Source organism: Plectropomus leopardus, chromosome 6 (genome assembly GCF_026936395.1).
Source record: "Plectropomus leopardus strain MGB_pleo_1.0 chromosome 6, ASM2693639v1, whole genome shotgun sequence".
NCBI lineage: Eukaryota > Metazoa > Chordata > Actinopteri > Perciformes > Serranidae > Plectropomus > Plectropomus leopardus.
In genome coordinates this window covers 38,862,560-38,879,443 of record NC_142181.1, presented here as the reverse complement: position 1 = coordinate 38,879,443, position 16,884 = coordinate 38,862,560, and the positions used below count along the sequence as shown (strand labels likewise).

The 16,884-nt window shown below is 41.4% G+C and overlaps 1 protein-coding gene across 4 annotated transcripts in view; it reads right to left on the bottom strand.

Annotated features, from left to right (window-relative positions):
• Nucleotides 1-16,884, bottom strand: part of sez6b (seizure related 6 homolog b) — a 422,519-nt gene that overhangs the window by 40,039 nt on the left and 365,596 nt on the right. For all 4 annotated transcript variants that reach the window (XM_088079418.1, XM_088079416.1, XM_088079417.1 and 1 more), the window contains exon 10: nucleotides 1,480-1,676. In XM_088079418.1, the coding sequence (XP_087935544.1) occupies nucleotides 1,480-1,676 (197 nt within the window). The remainder of the gene's footprint in view (nucleotides 1-1,479; nucleotides 1,677-16,884) is intronic.

Sequence of the window (16,884 nt, the reverse complement as noted above, 5' to 3'; positions counted from 1 at the left end):
TGTATTTTTGTTTAATCTTGGAATTACCAGCTCAGCTCCTACAATAAGTCTAAAACACACTGTGTAAGCAACATTGTTACATTCATACTGTTAAGTGCAAAAACTGCTCAATTGAAACCTATTCAAACTGCAATTTTTCATCCCACAGCCACCAAAGCATAAAAAAACATGCATTGTATTATTTCTGGGTGTCATTCTGGGCTTTTGCCCAAGAATTTGTCATTTTTACTATTTTCCACCCGATGACATCATTTTTACCATATTTGGTATATGGAGAAAATACATGCTATTTCCACTTGGTGCACCGTCACAATCAATGTTGCTGCTAATCATTGACATATCCCAGGCTGTGATGATGATGTTTTTTTTTTTCATTCAAAACATAGTGGCATCATGACAAAAACCTTGCATTTAAAGGTTAATTTAAAGAAAATTAATAAATATTTAATAATTATGATTAGGGCTGACGCTGGTTGAAAAGATGAACTCAATGAAAGTAGAAAATATTAATTTATAATATTTTTTATAACCTGATTTTGAAAAGCGCATTTTGTGTGCAGAGCAATACAAGTGTAAGTATTTGACACTGCACAAAAACAATAATCTATAAAAAATCTATGTTGCTGCTAATCATTGACATATCCCAGGCTGTTATAATCAAAACAAAATATACTTTGCATTAGCACATTAATAAAAAAAACAGTGGCATAATGAAAATGACTGATGTTGGTTGAAAAATTAAGTATATGAAAGTGGAAAATAATGTCAATGTATAATATTTTTTAAAGCTTGTTTCTGAAAATGAGAGAGTGATACAAGGGTGCGTAATTTCAAAATTGACCCTAAGAGGTAATGGTCGATTCATTGTTGTTGTTTTTTATTTCTTTTTTCTTTTATAACACAACATGAGCGTGAAGGTAATCAATAGAATCTGAAATTTTACATCCTTTGTCTATTTTTGTTGCACACTCTGGCTGATGTTAAATTGACGTGCACTTGCAAACTACTTTTCTAGTCGTTCGACCACTCAGAGCGCTTTCACACTAAATGCCACATTCATACACACACTCACACAGGTGGCTGAGGCTTCAGCACATGGTGCCACCTGCTTATCATTTTTTAACATTCAAACACACTCACACAGTCTAATGAAATGCTCATCAGGAGTAATTTGTGGTTTAGTATCTAGCCCATGGATACTTCAACATGCAGACTTGGAGGAGTCGAACTACCCACCCTCTGATTAATGGAAGAACCGCTCTACCTCCTGAGGCACAGCTGCCCCTGTCCCCATTGTGCAACGCCATTGTTGATGACATATCCTTGGTTACAATGGTTCTTTGTAAACCTGGTAGAAACCATGCCTGGTTTATTAGTTAGCATCAAAATTCTAAAAGCCCTAAACAGAACTGGGGGTTAATTTTGTGGACAGGAGATATATGTGGTAGATCATCTGTCAGTACTGGTTCTATGGTTTACCAAAGAAGTGGATGATGAAGCCGTTGCCGTAGCCGTAGATGTTGGTGGCGGGGTCAGACTGGAACTGGATGGTGACGTCTGCGGTGGAGGTATAGAGCTTAAACCTGGACTTAGATCCCCCGTACTGACCCAGAACTTTAGCGGTAAGGTCATCTCCATCATAGAAGGTCACCAGGTCATTCTTTCCAATATTCAGTCTGAAACAGGAGACACACATAGAATTCAATCTTTTTCTATCCCCAACCAGCTTTACAACAGTTTTAGCTTTTTTCATTAAAAAAGAAAGTACTGCCTCCCTCCTTGCTCTTTCTGCTCTCTGTCACCTCAACTTTGAACTCTGTCTTGCAGTGTATGACATGGTCACAGACTGCAGGTCAAGCATCACCTCTGTACTCACCCTCCACACATACTGAACTCTTTTGCCCATGAGATGTGTGTGACAGAATGTAACGCTGATGGTACACCTCACAGTGTGTTCTTACATTTTTAAAATGACCATAATTGCACACAGAGGGCTGTGACAACTTATGGTCACACCAAGATTACTTATTACAGAGCAGACTGTTACATCATTCATGAGGGATGGCATGGTTCCTGTTATTTCTCTCCAGAGGAAACAATCAACAGGATGATTACATAATTATCGACAAGGTGAGATCTGTGGTTCACATCATCTTATATTTATGGAAAATTGCAATGCCTGGCTTTATTCTTTTTTTTCCTCCAGATGACTATTTTTTTTTAAATTTTGTTTTTATTGGCAGCCAGAAGATATACAAAAAAAAAGGTTACAAAAACTTTCACTACTTTCAGCCTGTTTTGGCAATAATAAATCACAACAACAAAATCTAGTGTTTAAAGATAATTAATAAAAGTACAAGCAAAAAGACTAGTTAGCAGGTTAGCAAAAGCACACAAGGATAAAAAAAAGTTTGTTAATAATATAACCAAATAAATCAATAAATAATAATAATAATAATAATAATAACAATAATAATGAAAAAAAAAGAAAAAAAAATAGTGCAAAAAACACCATGGTTCAAGTCCATTTCCACTGAAAATAATTCAGAGAAGCAACCACTATCATGTTCACCGATGTTTAAATCAAAACAAATTTCATGAAAATCAGTTCAGAATTAAATGAGTTACAGTCAATTTTGTGGTGAAATCTGCATCTCTTAATACACGCAATACATACATGTATTTGTTAACTAGCAGATCTTTATCTACCCAATATTGCACCAGCGCAGACGCACCACAGTAAACTTAGAGCAGCAGCCAATAAGGCATCTATGTTTCCATATTTGTGACCATATATGAAGTCGATGTTTGTGACTGTCTGAACCGAGTCCATGGATACAACAGTCTCCTCATCAGATTGTCCATACCTCATGTCTTTCAAACTGTCAGTTGACCAACAAATTGTCCACAGGTTGTAATGCACCCTTTCTGGGAAAAAATGCTGTAATGTAATAAAATACATTCACTCTAGTAATGTATTTAAATACAATTTTAAGACAATTGTACTGATGTGGTTCCATTTCCACAACATTTCAGAGGGAAATATTGTCCATATTTCCCCAAAACATGTATTTGATAGTGTATGGGTAACTACTTTGCTGCTTGGGTTTTTACATAAATAACATGTGATGAGCTCAAAGCACATTTTAAACATAAAAGTCTTATAAATGAGGTTTTCTGGACATTTTCCCATCATTTTTATGGATAATTTGTGAATAATCTTCTACTTATTTCTTGCAATATTCAGAACACTGGTCATTTACTTTTTGCCCAATGTTCTTGAAAGGAATCTAACTAATTTGCACAAAGGATAAACAAAAAAAAAAAGAAAATCCTGAATCCTGAAAATAAGCAGAAACCAAACCAAACAAAAACTGACCTAAAATGTGCCATGATATTTTTTCTGTAACTTAATTATAAATATAAAACTATCATAATTAGAAATATACCCACTTTTTGAGATGAGTGAAAGGATGTGATGCTGAATAACCCCTCTGTTGCAGAGTAGCTGTCAGAGGGTTGAGTATTTGTGCTGATCTGACCACAGCCTGCAAAACTGGAACTCTTACAAACCTCAAAGCTGTTTAAAAATGTCACCTGGGGCTCAGCTATCTCTTTATAGAGAGAAGAATTAGAGCATGGAAGAAATGGCTTAGCCAGAATAAAGCAGTGACATGTTCTTTGCTGTCTCTAATTAATCACCAGCAGCTCCTGATAAAACTCATTAGCCGGCCTGAGATTGAGCTATTAATCACTACGGCAATGCTGGAAAATCAAAGGTTCAACAGGCGTGGATTGAGTCAGCACATTGCAAAGCCTGACAGATGATGAAATGCCTATTTTTGACTTTTCCTTCTTTTCCTTTTTTTTTTCTTTAAACAAAAATTGAAATGATAGGAATTTGAGTGAGGTTGTGATCAGGCAAGAACTGGAGATGGGAATGTTTGTCTTTCCACAGCTAGAACCATTTGTCTCCTGTCAGCTGTAGAGACACATTCAGACACACAACACACACACACACACACACACACACACACACGAGTACACACACACACACACACATTACATTTGTAGGTAACTTCCACTGAAGTATTTGATTCTCAAATTCATTGACTGCATATAAACCAGTCGTGTCCTGCAGGATCTCTGGGAGCTGCAGTGCTGCACGCAGGTGCTCCCAGCAGTCGTCAGATAATACATCAAACATTTACACACGCTCTCGTCGGTGTGCCAAAAAATATACAAATGCATACCACATGTTAACCTGGAGTTATATGTAGACAGGAGTTATATATTGTCATGATCTGGCTCAATCACAGTCACAACAAAAAGGGAGACAACACCATGTTAAATGTTCAAACAATACTTTATTAAACCAATTAAACCAAGTTAGACCAGATTAATACAAATTAAACACAATGAACAAAGGAAAGTGAGGGGGTCAGTGTAGCCCACATCTGGGCTAACTCCAGACCCCACTTACACAGTGCGTTGGATGTGATCATCCCATGTGTCACTTAACACAACAACGTCGTCCTGGTAAACAGTGCAACCCACAAGACCAGCAACCACCAGGTTCATGAGGTGCTGAAATGTTGCAGGTGCATTGCGAAGGCCAAAACCCAGTACAGTATACTCAAACAAACGAAAAGGTTCCACAAAGGCAGATATTTCCCGTGCTCTAGCTGTCAACGGAACCTGCCAGTACCCTTTCAATAAGTCAGACTTGCTAAAAAAGTTAGCAGAACCAACCAGATCAATGCAGTCCTCCACGCAGGGCAAGGGGAAGGAATCTACCTTGGTGACCTTATTAACCTAGTCATTACAAAGCCATGGGGCCCCATCTGACTTACCAACCAGCAAGCTAGGTGAGACCCAATTGGAGGAAGATGGTGCAGCGATCTGGTTATCCAACATATACTGAACCTTAGCTTCTAGTACCCTGCGCTTATCTGCTGAACAGCGATAAAACACTGCTTGATAGGAGGATTGGTACCAATGTCAATATCATGCTCGATAAGAGTTGTATGTGTCGGAGTATCACAACATTGGGAACTTTCTGTTCAACTCTATTTGCTCAGTTCTGTGTGACACAGGCAAATGACTCACAATCTGTCCAACTGACATAATGACTCAGAATTTCTTAGCCTACCATACATGACAGGATCGCCCTTCAACATCCCTCTCACTGTCCAACCCCAACCCTGGTACATCAGGACCTGAAAGTACAGAGTTGACAGTTAATGAAGACTCAGCAACCACTTTCTGGGCAACTGAGTCACTAGTAACAGAAACAGAAACAGAAAGACCTGCTTCTCAACTGTATGGGGACCAGCAAACCTTGCCTGAAATGGTGATGCCTGGAGCAGAAAGAGAGCTAGCACATGATCCCCCGGGCTAAACTGACGCTGCACAGCATTGTGGTCGCACTGTCTCTTCTGATTCACTTGAGCACCCTCCAAGTTCTTCCTTGCAACATACAAATGACAAAAAAACCCATAAACAGAGTCTACTACGTTTTTAGGTGCCTCACCTTGGACCATCCCATCCTGCAGCGTGGCCAGGGGACCACACACAGAATGGTTAAATACTAAGTCATTGGGGCTGAACCTTGTGCTTTCTTGGACAGCCTCCCTGGCTGCCAACATGAGCAATGGCAGTCCCTCCTCCCAGTCCTTTCCCATTTCCATACCATACTTTCACAACATGGACATCAAAGTCTGATGAAACCGCTCCAGTGCCCCCTGGCTCTACACATGGTAGGCTGATGCCCTGCTGTGCTTCACCGCCAGCCCCTTCAGAATCTGCCAAAATATGTGGGAAGTAAAGTTAGAATCCCGATTACTCTGGATCACATGTGGACTATCAAAAGTGGAGATAAACTGAGTTAGGGCACTAACTACTGGCTTAACAGAAATTGAGCACAAGAGAAACACTGCAGGATATCTCGTGTTTGATACATCATACAACAGTTAGCAATTGAACACAACCAGACTTGGAGCGAGGCAATGGGCCTACAGAATCTATTATCAAATGCTCAAGTGGGTGGCTCATGGCTGGAATTGGACACATTGGCAGAGTCTTCTCGGCTCAATGCGCGTCACAGCACAGGCAGGAAAAACCCCAGGCAAAACCAGACTACCCTCCTCTGATTCCCCAGGCACTACTGGATTGAAAACAACAACAGGCGGTGGTGGAACACCAGCCCATACACGGCTACCAGCTACATCATTACCCACAACCATAGAGACATCTTCAATAGGCAACTCAGGGCGCACTCCGACAGGAACAACACCATGCCCCAACTCACAGTCCAGCTCTACAAAATGCCATGGCACAGGAAACCTATCTCTACCCCCCTCATCAGTATGCTTTGCATCTGTATCACGTAGCAGCTCGTTAGGAACACGGTTGTCACTTCCAACCAATAACACAATAGCATCAGCAACAATGGCTTAAAACTCAATTCCTCATTGGGGTCCGCACAAACTAGGTTTAACTCAAACCTCTTCTCTCTCTCAATATACCTGCATAGCTTCTCCTGCTCAAATCAATGCCAACAGCTCCTTCTGCTGCTCAAAAGTAAAACCTCCCACCTGCACAACTGCTGGTGCAGACACTGACATGGGCACTGACTCTGCCCTCAGCTCTGCTCTATACAACACACTGAGCTCAAACAAAGACAACAAAACAGTGTCTCTAAGCTCAGCTTTACGAATCTTCTTAGCAACAACAATATCATAATGGTCAGCTATGTCCATTAACTGAGCCTTTTTACAAGTATGCACAAATGCCAAAGTGGGCACCACAAAAAAGTCAGATATGGAAGCCATCATCATAAAAAACAGTAAGAAAATAATTTATATACTGTCCGATTCACACTTGGGCCATTGGCGGCCCTTGACAGAGAACCTCCCCCTAACTGCCTATCCAAAAGCTAGCTAAAACTCAACCCTAGACTTTGTGTGGTACTTGCGGTGTTTATTTATGCACGGCATTGACTGCAATAATCAACATTATATGCACTCAATGACTACAGAGCAACTTCCCAGGAGAGCAACCATGAAATGGTGACCCCTTTAGCAGCAATAGATGTGCCCCTGAGACAACTGCTCTTGCCACTTTCCCACCACACTAGCAGAAAAAACAAACAGACACAATCCCTAAAGGATGGTGCCCTACAACCTGATGGAGAGATCTCTGTTCAGTGCAACAAAACAGCGACAACTATTTTCTGAATGGCACACAACCCAAAACTTTCTTCACCAACCAAGGCTTCCAGAAACACATGGCGTATCTCCCCAAAAGGAAAAACAGTCTCAACAACAAGGGAGACAACACCATGTTAAATCTTCAAATAATACTTTATTAAACCAATTAAACCAAATTAGACCAGATTAAACTAAATTAAATAACAAAATAAATATCTACAAGATGGGAAGTGGAAATCAGTAAAGTCAGTGTTGTGTGGTGTGCAGGAGTGGAACATGTGTGTGTGGCAGTGTTGTAAAGTGCGAACATAGCAAAAGGGAAAACTTAGACCAGCATAACCATAACCAAAGCGTGGCGTGCCTGTGGAGTCAGCCAGGGGAGAGATGGAGAAATGGCTGGCTGCCAATCTTAAGTAACTTCAGCACAGAGCCGGTTCAGACCTCCATGGGGCCCGAGGCAAAATTCTGCTAAGGGGCCCTTCTAACTGAACTCCAAAAATTTTCAACAGTCGCACCTGACACCCAGCGCTTCCACTTATCCCCCCTTTAAACATATTGCACTGTCGCCACCTGTTGGTCTAACTACGAATAAATTCAGACCAAATCAGAACAAATCAAATCAAACTAAATGTGTAAACAAACAATCATACAGTATTATGCATGTATGTAATGTTTGGAATAACTCACCATTAAAAGTGTCCCTTCCTGCACTTCCTTGATGCAAAATCATCAATGATGTCTTCATATGATATTTGCTTCCCCACATCATGGTTGATGCTCATGATGGCCAAACCACTCAGACGTTCCTGGGACATGGAAGATCTCAGATAGTTCTCATTTTTAACTTGCTGAAGCTCCTCTCAGCTGAGGCAACTGTCACAGGCAGAGTGACAGCAATTCTCAGGGCTATCCAAAGGTTAGGATAGAGTTCCTCCAGATTTTTCTCACAAAGGAAAGAAAGCAGCTCCAAGGCAGTCATATTACCTGATGGTAGGTCAGGTAAATTCTTGATTTCGTTTGCCAGATCCACTCCACTGATGTCACAGTCTTGGTTGAAGGTCAGGGTTTTCTCAAGTTCCATTCACTGAGCCTTTGAGGAGTCACTGGACATCTGACATGCAGTGCTGAAGTTCAGCACTACTCCATATTTAGTCTTCACCTGGTTCAGTGTTTCAAATCGTTCATCAATGGATGCTATTGTAGAGTCAACCACAATGTTGAAGAAGTTGACTTCAAGATTCCGCAGTGCATCAGTCACTGGCTCATCAGGTGCTTCGTAGCTAAAATGCCTCTTGCTGGTTCTCAGCCTCTTGTCCTTCAAAACAGCTTCTACATTCATTTCCTCACAAATGCTTCTGGCCGTTGTCTGGGCATCTGAGAATCCAGTGTCCCGGTATAGAGTGAGAGAGGCTTTTGCATTTGAGATTAACTGCACAGCTATGTCAAGCTGCATTGAAGCAGATTGTAGGAGCTTGTTCACTGTATTTGTTCTTGACAGTATCTCACACCACACTACACAGCAAATCAAGAAGCGGTAAGAACAAACTTCCTCTGCAAGTGACTGTGCCTCCACTTTGGCCACAGGATCATTAATCTTCTCTCTGGCTTCCAGTAAGGCTTCTCGAATCTCAGAGGCCTGATACCTGACTGCATGGACACTTTGGAGCCTGCTCTCCCATCTTGTGTCACTACATGACTTCACTGTTATGTTCACATATTGTTTCAAGATATTCCATCTTTGTGTGCCAGCAGAAAAGAAGATGAACAGCTTTTGTACATAGCCAAAAAAACCAACAGCATCTTTGGAGGATTTGGCAGCATCTGCAATGATGAGGTTTAATGTGTGTGCACCACATGGGACAAACACAGCTCTGGGATTCATTCTCAACAGTCTGGCTTGTACTCCTTGGTGTCTACCTGTCATATTGGCCCCATTGTCATATGCTTGCCCTCTGCAGTTGTCAAATGGAATTTTCAGATCAGTCAGCTTATCCAAGATGACTGCAGACAGATTTAAGCCAGTTGTAGCCTCAACATTAACAAAGCCGAGGAAGTGCTCCTTTATCTCTGGCTGTCCCTTTAAAGCCACACTTCTGAGGATAATGGACATCTGCTCCTGGTGACTAATGTCAGGCGTACAGTCTAAGATAATGGAGAAGTATTTTGAGTCTCTTACTTGAGTCACAATAGTTGTGAGAATCCTGTCACTCACAAGCTGTATCAGCTCATCCTGTATGTCCTTACTAAGGTAATGAGCATGTGTCTCTCCGTCTTTAATTCTGCTGACATGATTTTCCAAAACAGGGTCAAATTTAGCTAATAATTCAACCTCTTTTAGAAAGTTTCCATTATCTGGTTGGAAGAGCTTATCTGATGAACCTCTGAATGCTAGGTTTCTTTCAGCCAGAGACTGTGTGATACTTATGAGGCGTGTAAGGACATCTCGCCATCTCTTTCTTTCAGCCTCCAACGCTGTCATTTCTATGTGGTCAAGTGTTTTCCCACGACTTAAGCGCAGATCAAGTTCTCTCCACTTAATCATATTGCTTGTGTGTTCTGGACTACCCTCATGCTGCTTCAGAATGGCGTTGATATTTGACCAGTCATTAACACCTTCTCCTATTATTTTGTGTTTTTTTGTGGAAAAAAGCTTACAGCAAAAACAATACACAGCGCTGTTTTTCACTGAGTATGAAAGCCAGCTCCTGGTAATCTTTTCACCATTTGACAGCCGTCTCTGTAATAACCCTGGATGAAACCCTCTTCTGGACTTGTCTTTGGGGTAAGAAAAATCCACTCCTGGCTTGAATGGACCTCTGCGCACTAACTCAGTCCGCATACAGTCCGTTAAGACTGGAGGCCAGTCTGCTGGATCATTTGGTGGAGCAGAGACTGTTGCTTTAGGGTCTGAGCTAGCTTCTGATTCTTGCTGTGCACACGTGGTTGTGTGAATAGTGGCTGAGGCTGCCTGATCTTCCCCTGTGTCTGTACTTGACAACGGTGGCTGTACTGGACCTGTGCTGCTTGTACTGCCTGAGGTGGCTGCATATGACTCATCTGTGCCGGTTGAAGGTGTAAATGGCTCATCTGTGCCTGTGCCTGCACTGGATGATGAAGCTGGCTCATCTGTGCCTGTGCCTGCACTGGATGATGAAACTGGCACATCTGTGCCTGTCCTAGATGAAGCTGGCTCTGTCCCTCCACTGGCTGACTGGCTGGAGTCTGTGCTGCTTGTGGTGAGAAAGTTAAGTATCTCTGTAAAATATGGGCTACTATTAATTCAGCTCCATCAAATTGGCTGCACTTGTTTTACATTCATATACCCCAAATGTAGGTATTTATTTATATTATTATTTATTATATAATTATTATTTATTTAGCACCATTGTCATAATATTTCACAAATTTCAATTTATTTACTAAGATATCTGCATCGATTTTTGCCTGTGGGCTATCCAAGCAAACAAAATTCAATCTTAGTCAATATTTATCCATTATTTTCCATTTTGTCTAAATGCAGTTGTAACTACACTACAACTAAAATTATAGAAGCCAGCAAGATGCACACAGAGACCGGGGTTCACCCAGGGCTCACTGCCCTGTTAATGTAGGTCAAACACAGACAAGTCCCTCCTACTCTCCCACCTGGAGATGAGAGTTACCTGACTGCTGTTCCCGCAGTTCATTCTCATGTTGTTTCTTCCTCCTTTTTTCATTTCCGGAGGGATAACTCCGCTTCATCGTGGCCTTATACAGTCAATGATCGTGGCGTGCTAAACGCTTTCTTGCTAGGCTGATGCGGAATGTGGGACACGCGCGCGATGGACGGTGACCTTGTGATGTTTTTTTTTTTTTTTTTTCCACGGGGCCCTTTTGTCTTGCGGGGCCCAACGCAACGCGCGTAGTGTGTGTATTGGGTGAACCGGTACTGCTTCAGCACACCGAGGCCAGGTGTTTGTTGTCATTCAAAACATGCTAAAAACATAAAGGAACGAAATTTGTTTCCCAGCATACAGATAAATACTATTAGCTAAAATAGATGTTAGAAATAAGTAGTAGTATATGAATAGTAATAAAAAAAAGCTAAAATCCTATATTAAATAAAACACCGTTAAAAACCAAGCAGCATGTTAATACAATAAAACAGCAGTGAAGCAAAGTGCAGTAGACAGACTTAAAGGCCAGGAGTTCATGACTCTCACAGCCTCTGGGAAGAAGCTGCACTTTAACCTTGTTGTTCTTGGTTAGAGGCTGCGCAGCCTCCTGTCTGAGGGGAGGGGAGTGAACAGTTCATGTGCCTGGTGGGTGGGGTCCTTCATGATACATGAAGCTCTGTTTCTGCACCTGTTGACATATATTCCCTTCTCCAATGAAGGGAAGCTGCTGGTTGCAGCGCCTTACCAGACAGTGATGGAGTGATGAAGGATGCTCTCCACCACACACCAGTAAAAGGAGGTCAGGACAGCAGTGCTGAGACTAGCCCGCTTCAGCCCCCTTAAAATGTACAGGTGTTGGTAAGCCTTCCTTATTATGCTGGCTGTGTTGGTGGCCAATTTGAGTTTTTGTTGGAGATGTGCAGGCCCAAATACTTTAAGATGGACACCATCTCCACAGCTGCTCCTCTGATGAAGAGGGGAGATGGGGTGTGTCTTCTCCTCCTAAAGTCCACAAACATCTCCTTAGTCTTCCCCATATTGATGAGATTTTTTTTCTCTGCACCAGTCCACAATATGTTCCACCTCCTGCCCGCACATGGACTTGTGGTTGTTGGAGATCAGTCCAACCACGGCCATGTTGTCTGCAAACTATATGATTGCGTTGATACCTTGCAGAGCAATCATATGTGAGGAGCATGTACAGCAGGGGTCTCAGGACACATCCCTGTGAGGAGCAGGTGTTGAGTGTGATGATGGAAGATGAGATGTAATGGATCCTAACAGTCTGTGACCTGTATGTCAGGAAGTCCAGGACCCAATTACAGAGAGATGGTTTTAATCCCAGCAGCTGAAGACTGAATCCTGTGCCCTCAAAAGAGACCGCAACTCTCCACTCACCCAGGGTTTCTGATTGGGATGGACGTTTATTTTCCTGGTTGTGGTGACACAAACTTATGACACATATTCCTCCAAGGCCAACTTGTCCTCACCAGTTGCTGCTTCTCTGAATATCTGCCAGTTGGTGCACTCAAAGCTGCTCCACTGGGCCACACAGTGATGGTCTTCTGTGTGGGCTTGTTGTCTATGAGCACAGGTTGATGAGCAGGAACCAGAAGAATTGAGATATGGTCAGAGAAGCCCAGGTGGGGGTGGAACACTACTCTGCACGCCTCCCGTCTGTCGGTATACATGTGGTCCAGTGTATTGTTTCCCCTGGTTGCTATGGAGATGTGTTGGTAGAAGTGTGGCAAAATGTCTGTCAGTTTAGCCTGGTTAAATTCCCCTGCTACCACAAAAAAAGCCTCCTGGTGTTTGCTCTGCAGCTCACAGATGTGGTCCCTGAGTGCTGTTCTGACATTAGCACCCAAGGGGAAGTAAACAGCTATGATATACACAACTGTGAACTCCCAGGGCAGGTAAAACAGCTGGCATTTCAACCAAAGATATTCCACTGATTCAGGACAATGGCTGCTCACCGGACTACAGTTTGTGTACCAGCCTTTCTTGATGTAAACACAGAGGCCCCCTCCACAAGATTTCCCCGACAGGTGGTTGTGGTCAGCTTGGAAGAGGAGTAGCCTGTCAATCTGGTAAGCCATGTTTCCGTTAGGAGACATGCACAGCAGTTCCGCATTTCTCTGTAGCTGGTCAGCCGGAGTCACATGAAGTCCACCTTGATGTCTAATGAGCGGACGTTGGCCAGAATGAGCATCAGAAGAGCGGGTCTGTTGTTAGCCTTTAGCCTAGCCAGCAAGCCGGCCCACTTGCCTCTCATCTGCCTCTGTGCACATCGCTTCTTCTTTCTCCTGAGCCAGTGTGTCTATCTCCTCTAGGCCACTGTCCTACGGAGCCTTAATCTTCCCAACATTGCTTTTAGCTGTGGTTTGATCACTATGCTCGGAACAACAAGTTGCAAAAGTTCAGTCGAACTGTACCTACATAGTATGCCAGATGCCGGTAGCTGATATGTATATATATATATAGAGAGAGAAAATAACCTTAATTTATATATATATTAAGGTTACTTTCTGATCAAATTTATTATGTCTTTTATTTACTTTTTTCTTTTGTTGTACACATTTTAACTACTGTTTTTGTTGTATTTTAGACATAAATCAATCAATCAGTCTTTCATTCAATCAATCAATCAATCAATCAATCAGTAAATCAATCTCACACACAAACATTAACTGTGTTGTGTGTTATGTTGTATAGTCAAACTGAATAATTGCAAAATCTTTTGTTGAATAGCATGCCAATTAAAATCATTCCATTTTTAAATGTTGTTTAGACACAGCTTCACTATCTTGATTATCTGACTTCATTTACTTTCATTCAATCATTCCTACATTCATTCATCCTGACAATGAGTTCATGTTACTGTGGCCAGCTTCCAATGTGGGCAATCATAACCAATCAGTGCTAGTGAGTGAAGTAAGTCTGGCATTATTGTATATTTTTCTTATTATCAACACAAAGCCAATCAAAACCAGCAATGAGTAAATTTATTTCAATATTTGATGATGTAAACCCTTAAAAATTGGTCACTAATATGATTCAATTAAAAAGGGCTCAGCTGCTCTAACACAGCTGCCCACTGTCGCTTCTAGAAAATGCTTCTCAAACAGGCGGAAATAGTGCATTTGTTTGGGACTATTTTCAGAAGTGAATTTTTCCACATGGTGCTCGAGTGAGTATTTGCGGTCGTGGAATGCTGATGGAGAATGGAGAATGCTGATCAGTTTATCGCTGAGTCCAAGTGGACCTTTGTGCTGAATTTGAAGAAATTACCGAGAGGCGTTCTTGAAATATTGCGTTAATGAGAATAGGACGGACAGACAGACAATGCAAAAACAATATGATTCTGGCCACAGCTATCGCTGGTGACAAGGCAGACAAAACTACAGTGTGTGTGTTTATGGTAATGGTGGAACATGTTATGCAATGCATCAACAGAGCTAATAGATTTATTTTTGGATGACATTAGCTCTATGGTAAAGAGGAACAAGATATATCAGGCTCCTGATAATAAATTATCAGATAATAAATTATGCATCAACCCAAACAAGTTTTCCAGAGATCAACATGGTTGTGATAGCCCTGAATCATGAACAACTCATCCAGGATCAACTCGGGTTCACATGATGATAACAGTCCTGGATCAACAAAAACAAGTTATCCAACATCAACAAAGCAGCAATTCTCCTGAATTACCGGAAACATAGAATTAGGGCTGTAATTAGGGCGATAATTTTTTTTTATCGATTAATCTATCGATTATTTTTTTGATTAAACGATTAATCTATCAATTATTTTTTTATTGATCTAACTATTATTTTTCTATTATTCGATTAATATAACAACAAATTTACAGGGCATTATTCCCCAACAAAAAATAGCCCAGTCTTAACTGGTAGTCTGTGTTTTACAGTCTGATATAAAGTATCTCCAAATAAAATTAATGCAAGAGAATATTCCATTCAAGTAAAAGGAATGTAGTGCAATCTACATTTAGCAATCCAACAGCAAAATAAAAAAAAAAAACATGTAAAATTCAAGTCATTTTCAGGAAGAGTAACAAAACAGTTACTCTTTGTTACAGTAACAAACCTCAAATCAAGCAACATCTTACAATAAAATTAATGCAATTAGTGCAATATAACTCTTCTCTAACAGAAATAATTATAACTAGTACATTCTTTCTGCATCAAAATAGTCAAGCCTTAACTGGCCTTAAGGCATACCCCTGCCTACTGATATGAGTGCTGTATTTTCATATTTATAAGTACATATTCCACTCATTTATGAAGTTATACAAGCTCCTGCACAGCTCACAACCCCATCCTGTAAATGTTTTAAAATAAAATGCACAATGTAATTGTAATTTTGACTTCTTTGTGAGACACACAACCTCCCACCGCCTCACCAAAATGTCAGAATTCAGTTCCTTTGCATTTCAACCACGTGAGACATCCTTCCCTTCTGTCTCCTCATCAAGATTCAAATTCGTTTGTATTTTGAACTGTGATGAGTTTAACTCACACCTTTGATAGGAGGCCGAGGGGTGTGTTTCTCACACCTTAGGGCGTCGGTCCTTTGTATTTCAACCACGTGAGACATCCTTCCCTTCTGTCTCCTCATCAAGATTCAAATTCGTTCGTATTTTGAACTGTGATGAGTTTAACTCACACCTTTGATAAGAGACCGAGGGGTGTGTTTCTCCACAAGCATAAAATGTCCAGTTTTCCCCATGCTCGGGGTCTTTCTTCATCCTGACCGCTCACATGTTGATTGACCTTTTCTTTGCAAAGGAAATAAAACCTTGTCGGCCGACAGAAGTCTCTATTTCATTCTTCACCAGCAAAAGCAGCAGAGAATTTCCACCACAATTTGGTGTCAGAAGTGGGATCCCTCGAGTGATCGTCTGGGACGGAACGCGGACAGTGACGGGCCATCCTGGAAGAAAAAGTCTTTCCAGTCTCCAACCTCAAATCCTCTTCTGAGAAGGGAGAACTGTCCGCAGACGCCCCAGATCGTCACCGCTGGGATTCCCAGAACGCAAGTCAGAGAAATTCATCTGGTGGGCATTGAAATATTGACATTTAAATTCTATTTCTTTAAAATTTGGGTTTAATTCGGCAACATACTCTCTTTTCTCATTCTATCCACAAGCTGTGTCTGAGTTAGGGTAACTTAGCTCAGGGGTCAAAGTTTAAAAACTTTGGATGCTTTTTATTGCTTGTAGCTTAACGAAGCAATCCTTATCAGAGACGTCTGTATTGTAACTGTCGTGCACGGGTACCACATTTTTGTTGAAAAATGGGGGGTAATCTCTCCGGTGACATGCCTCCGGAGAGCCCAGTTGTGGATGTGATGAAAAAGAAGTATGGGGATAAAAGCTTAGAATATTTAAATGTCTGGACAGCTGAGATTGGGTTCCCAATAGGGGGATCCCTCAGTTTAAAAAACATATCAACGTTAGAAAAAAAAAAAAAAAAAGAGCAAGAAATGAGAAGAAAAAAAAAAAAAAAAATTTCTGTTAAGAAATTAGAAACTATAGAGGGTCAAAAAGAATGTTGAATGTGGAAAGGGGAAAGGGGAAGCAGAAAAACTGAAATAAGAAAATGATGCAGAAACAATTACCTCTTTCACGAGAAACATTTGAAACAAACGACACTTCACATTCACAAAGAACACATGACTCGCAGATTTCGCCTTCTTTGTACCCACAGTTGACAGCTTTGAAGTTGGACCCAGACCTCGACGGCAGCCCACCCTCTCATCCCTCAGCTCCACCACCATACAACTCCACAACGCCCAGCAGAGGAAGAGAAACAGACCCCTCCAGCCTGATGCAACAAAGGACAAGTCCAGGAACAGCTTCTTCTCCATCACAAGACACTACAGGCAAACCCTCCTCTCCAATTGCACAAAGACTGCGCAACCCAAATCAAGATGCTACCTTCAACATGCCCATGATTGAAGTGTCCGGACCAGAAGGTGCAACATTGGTCTTC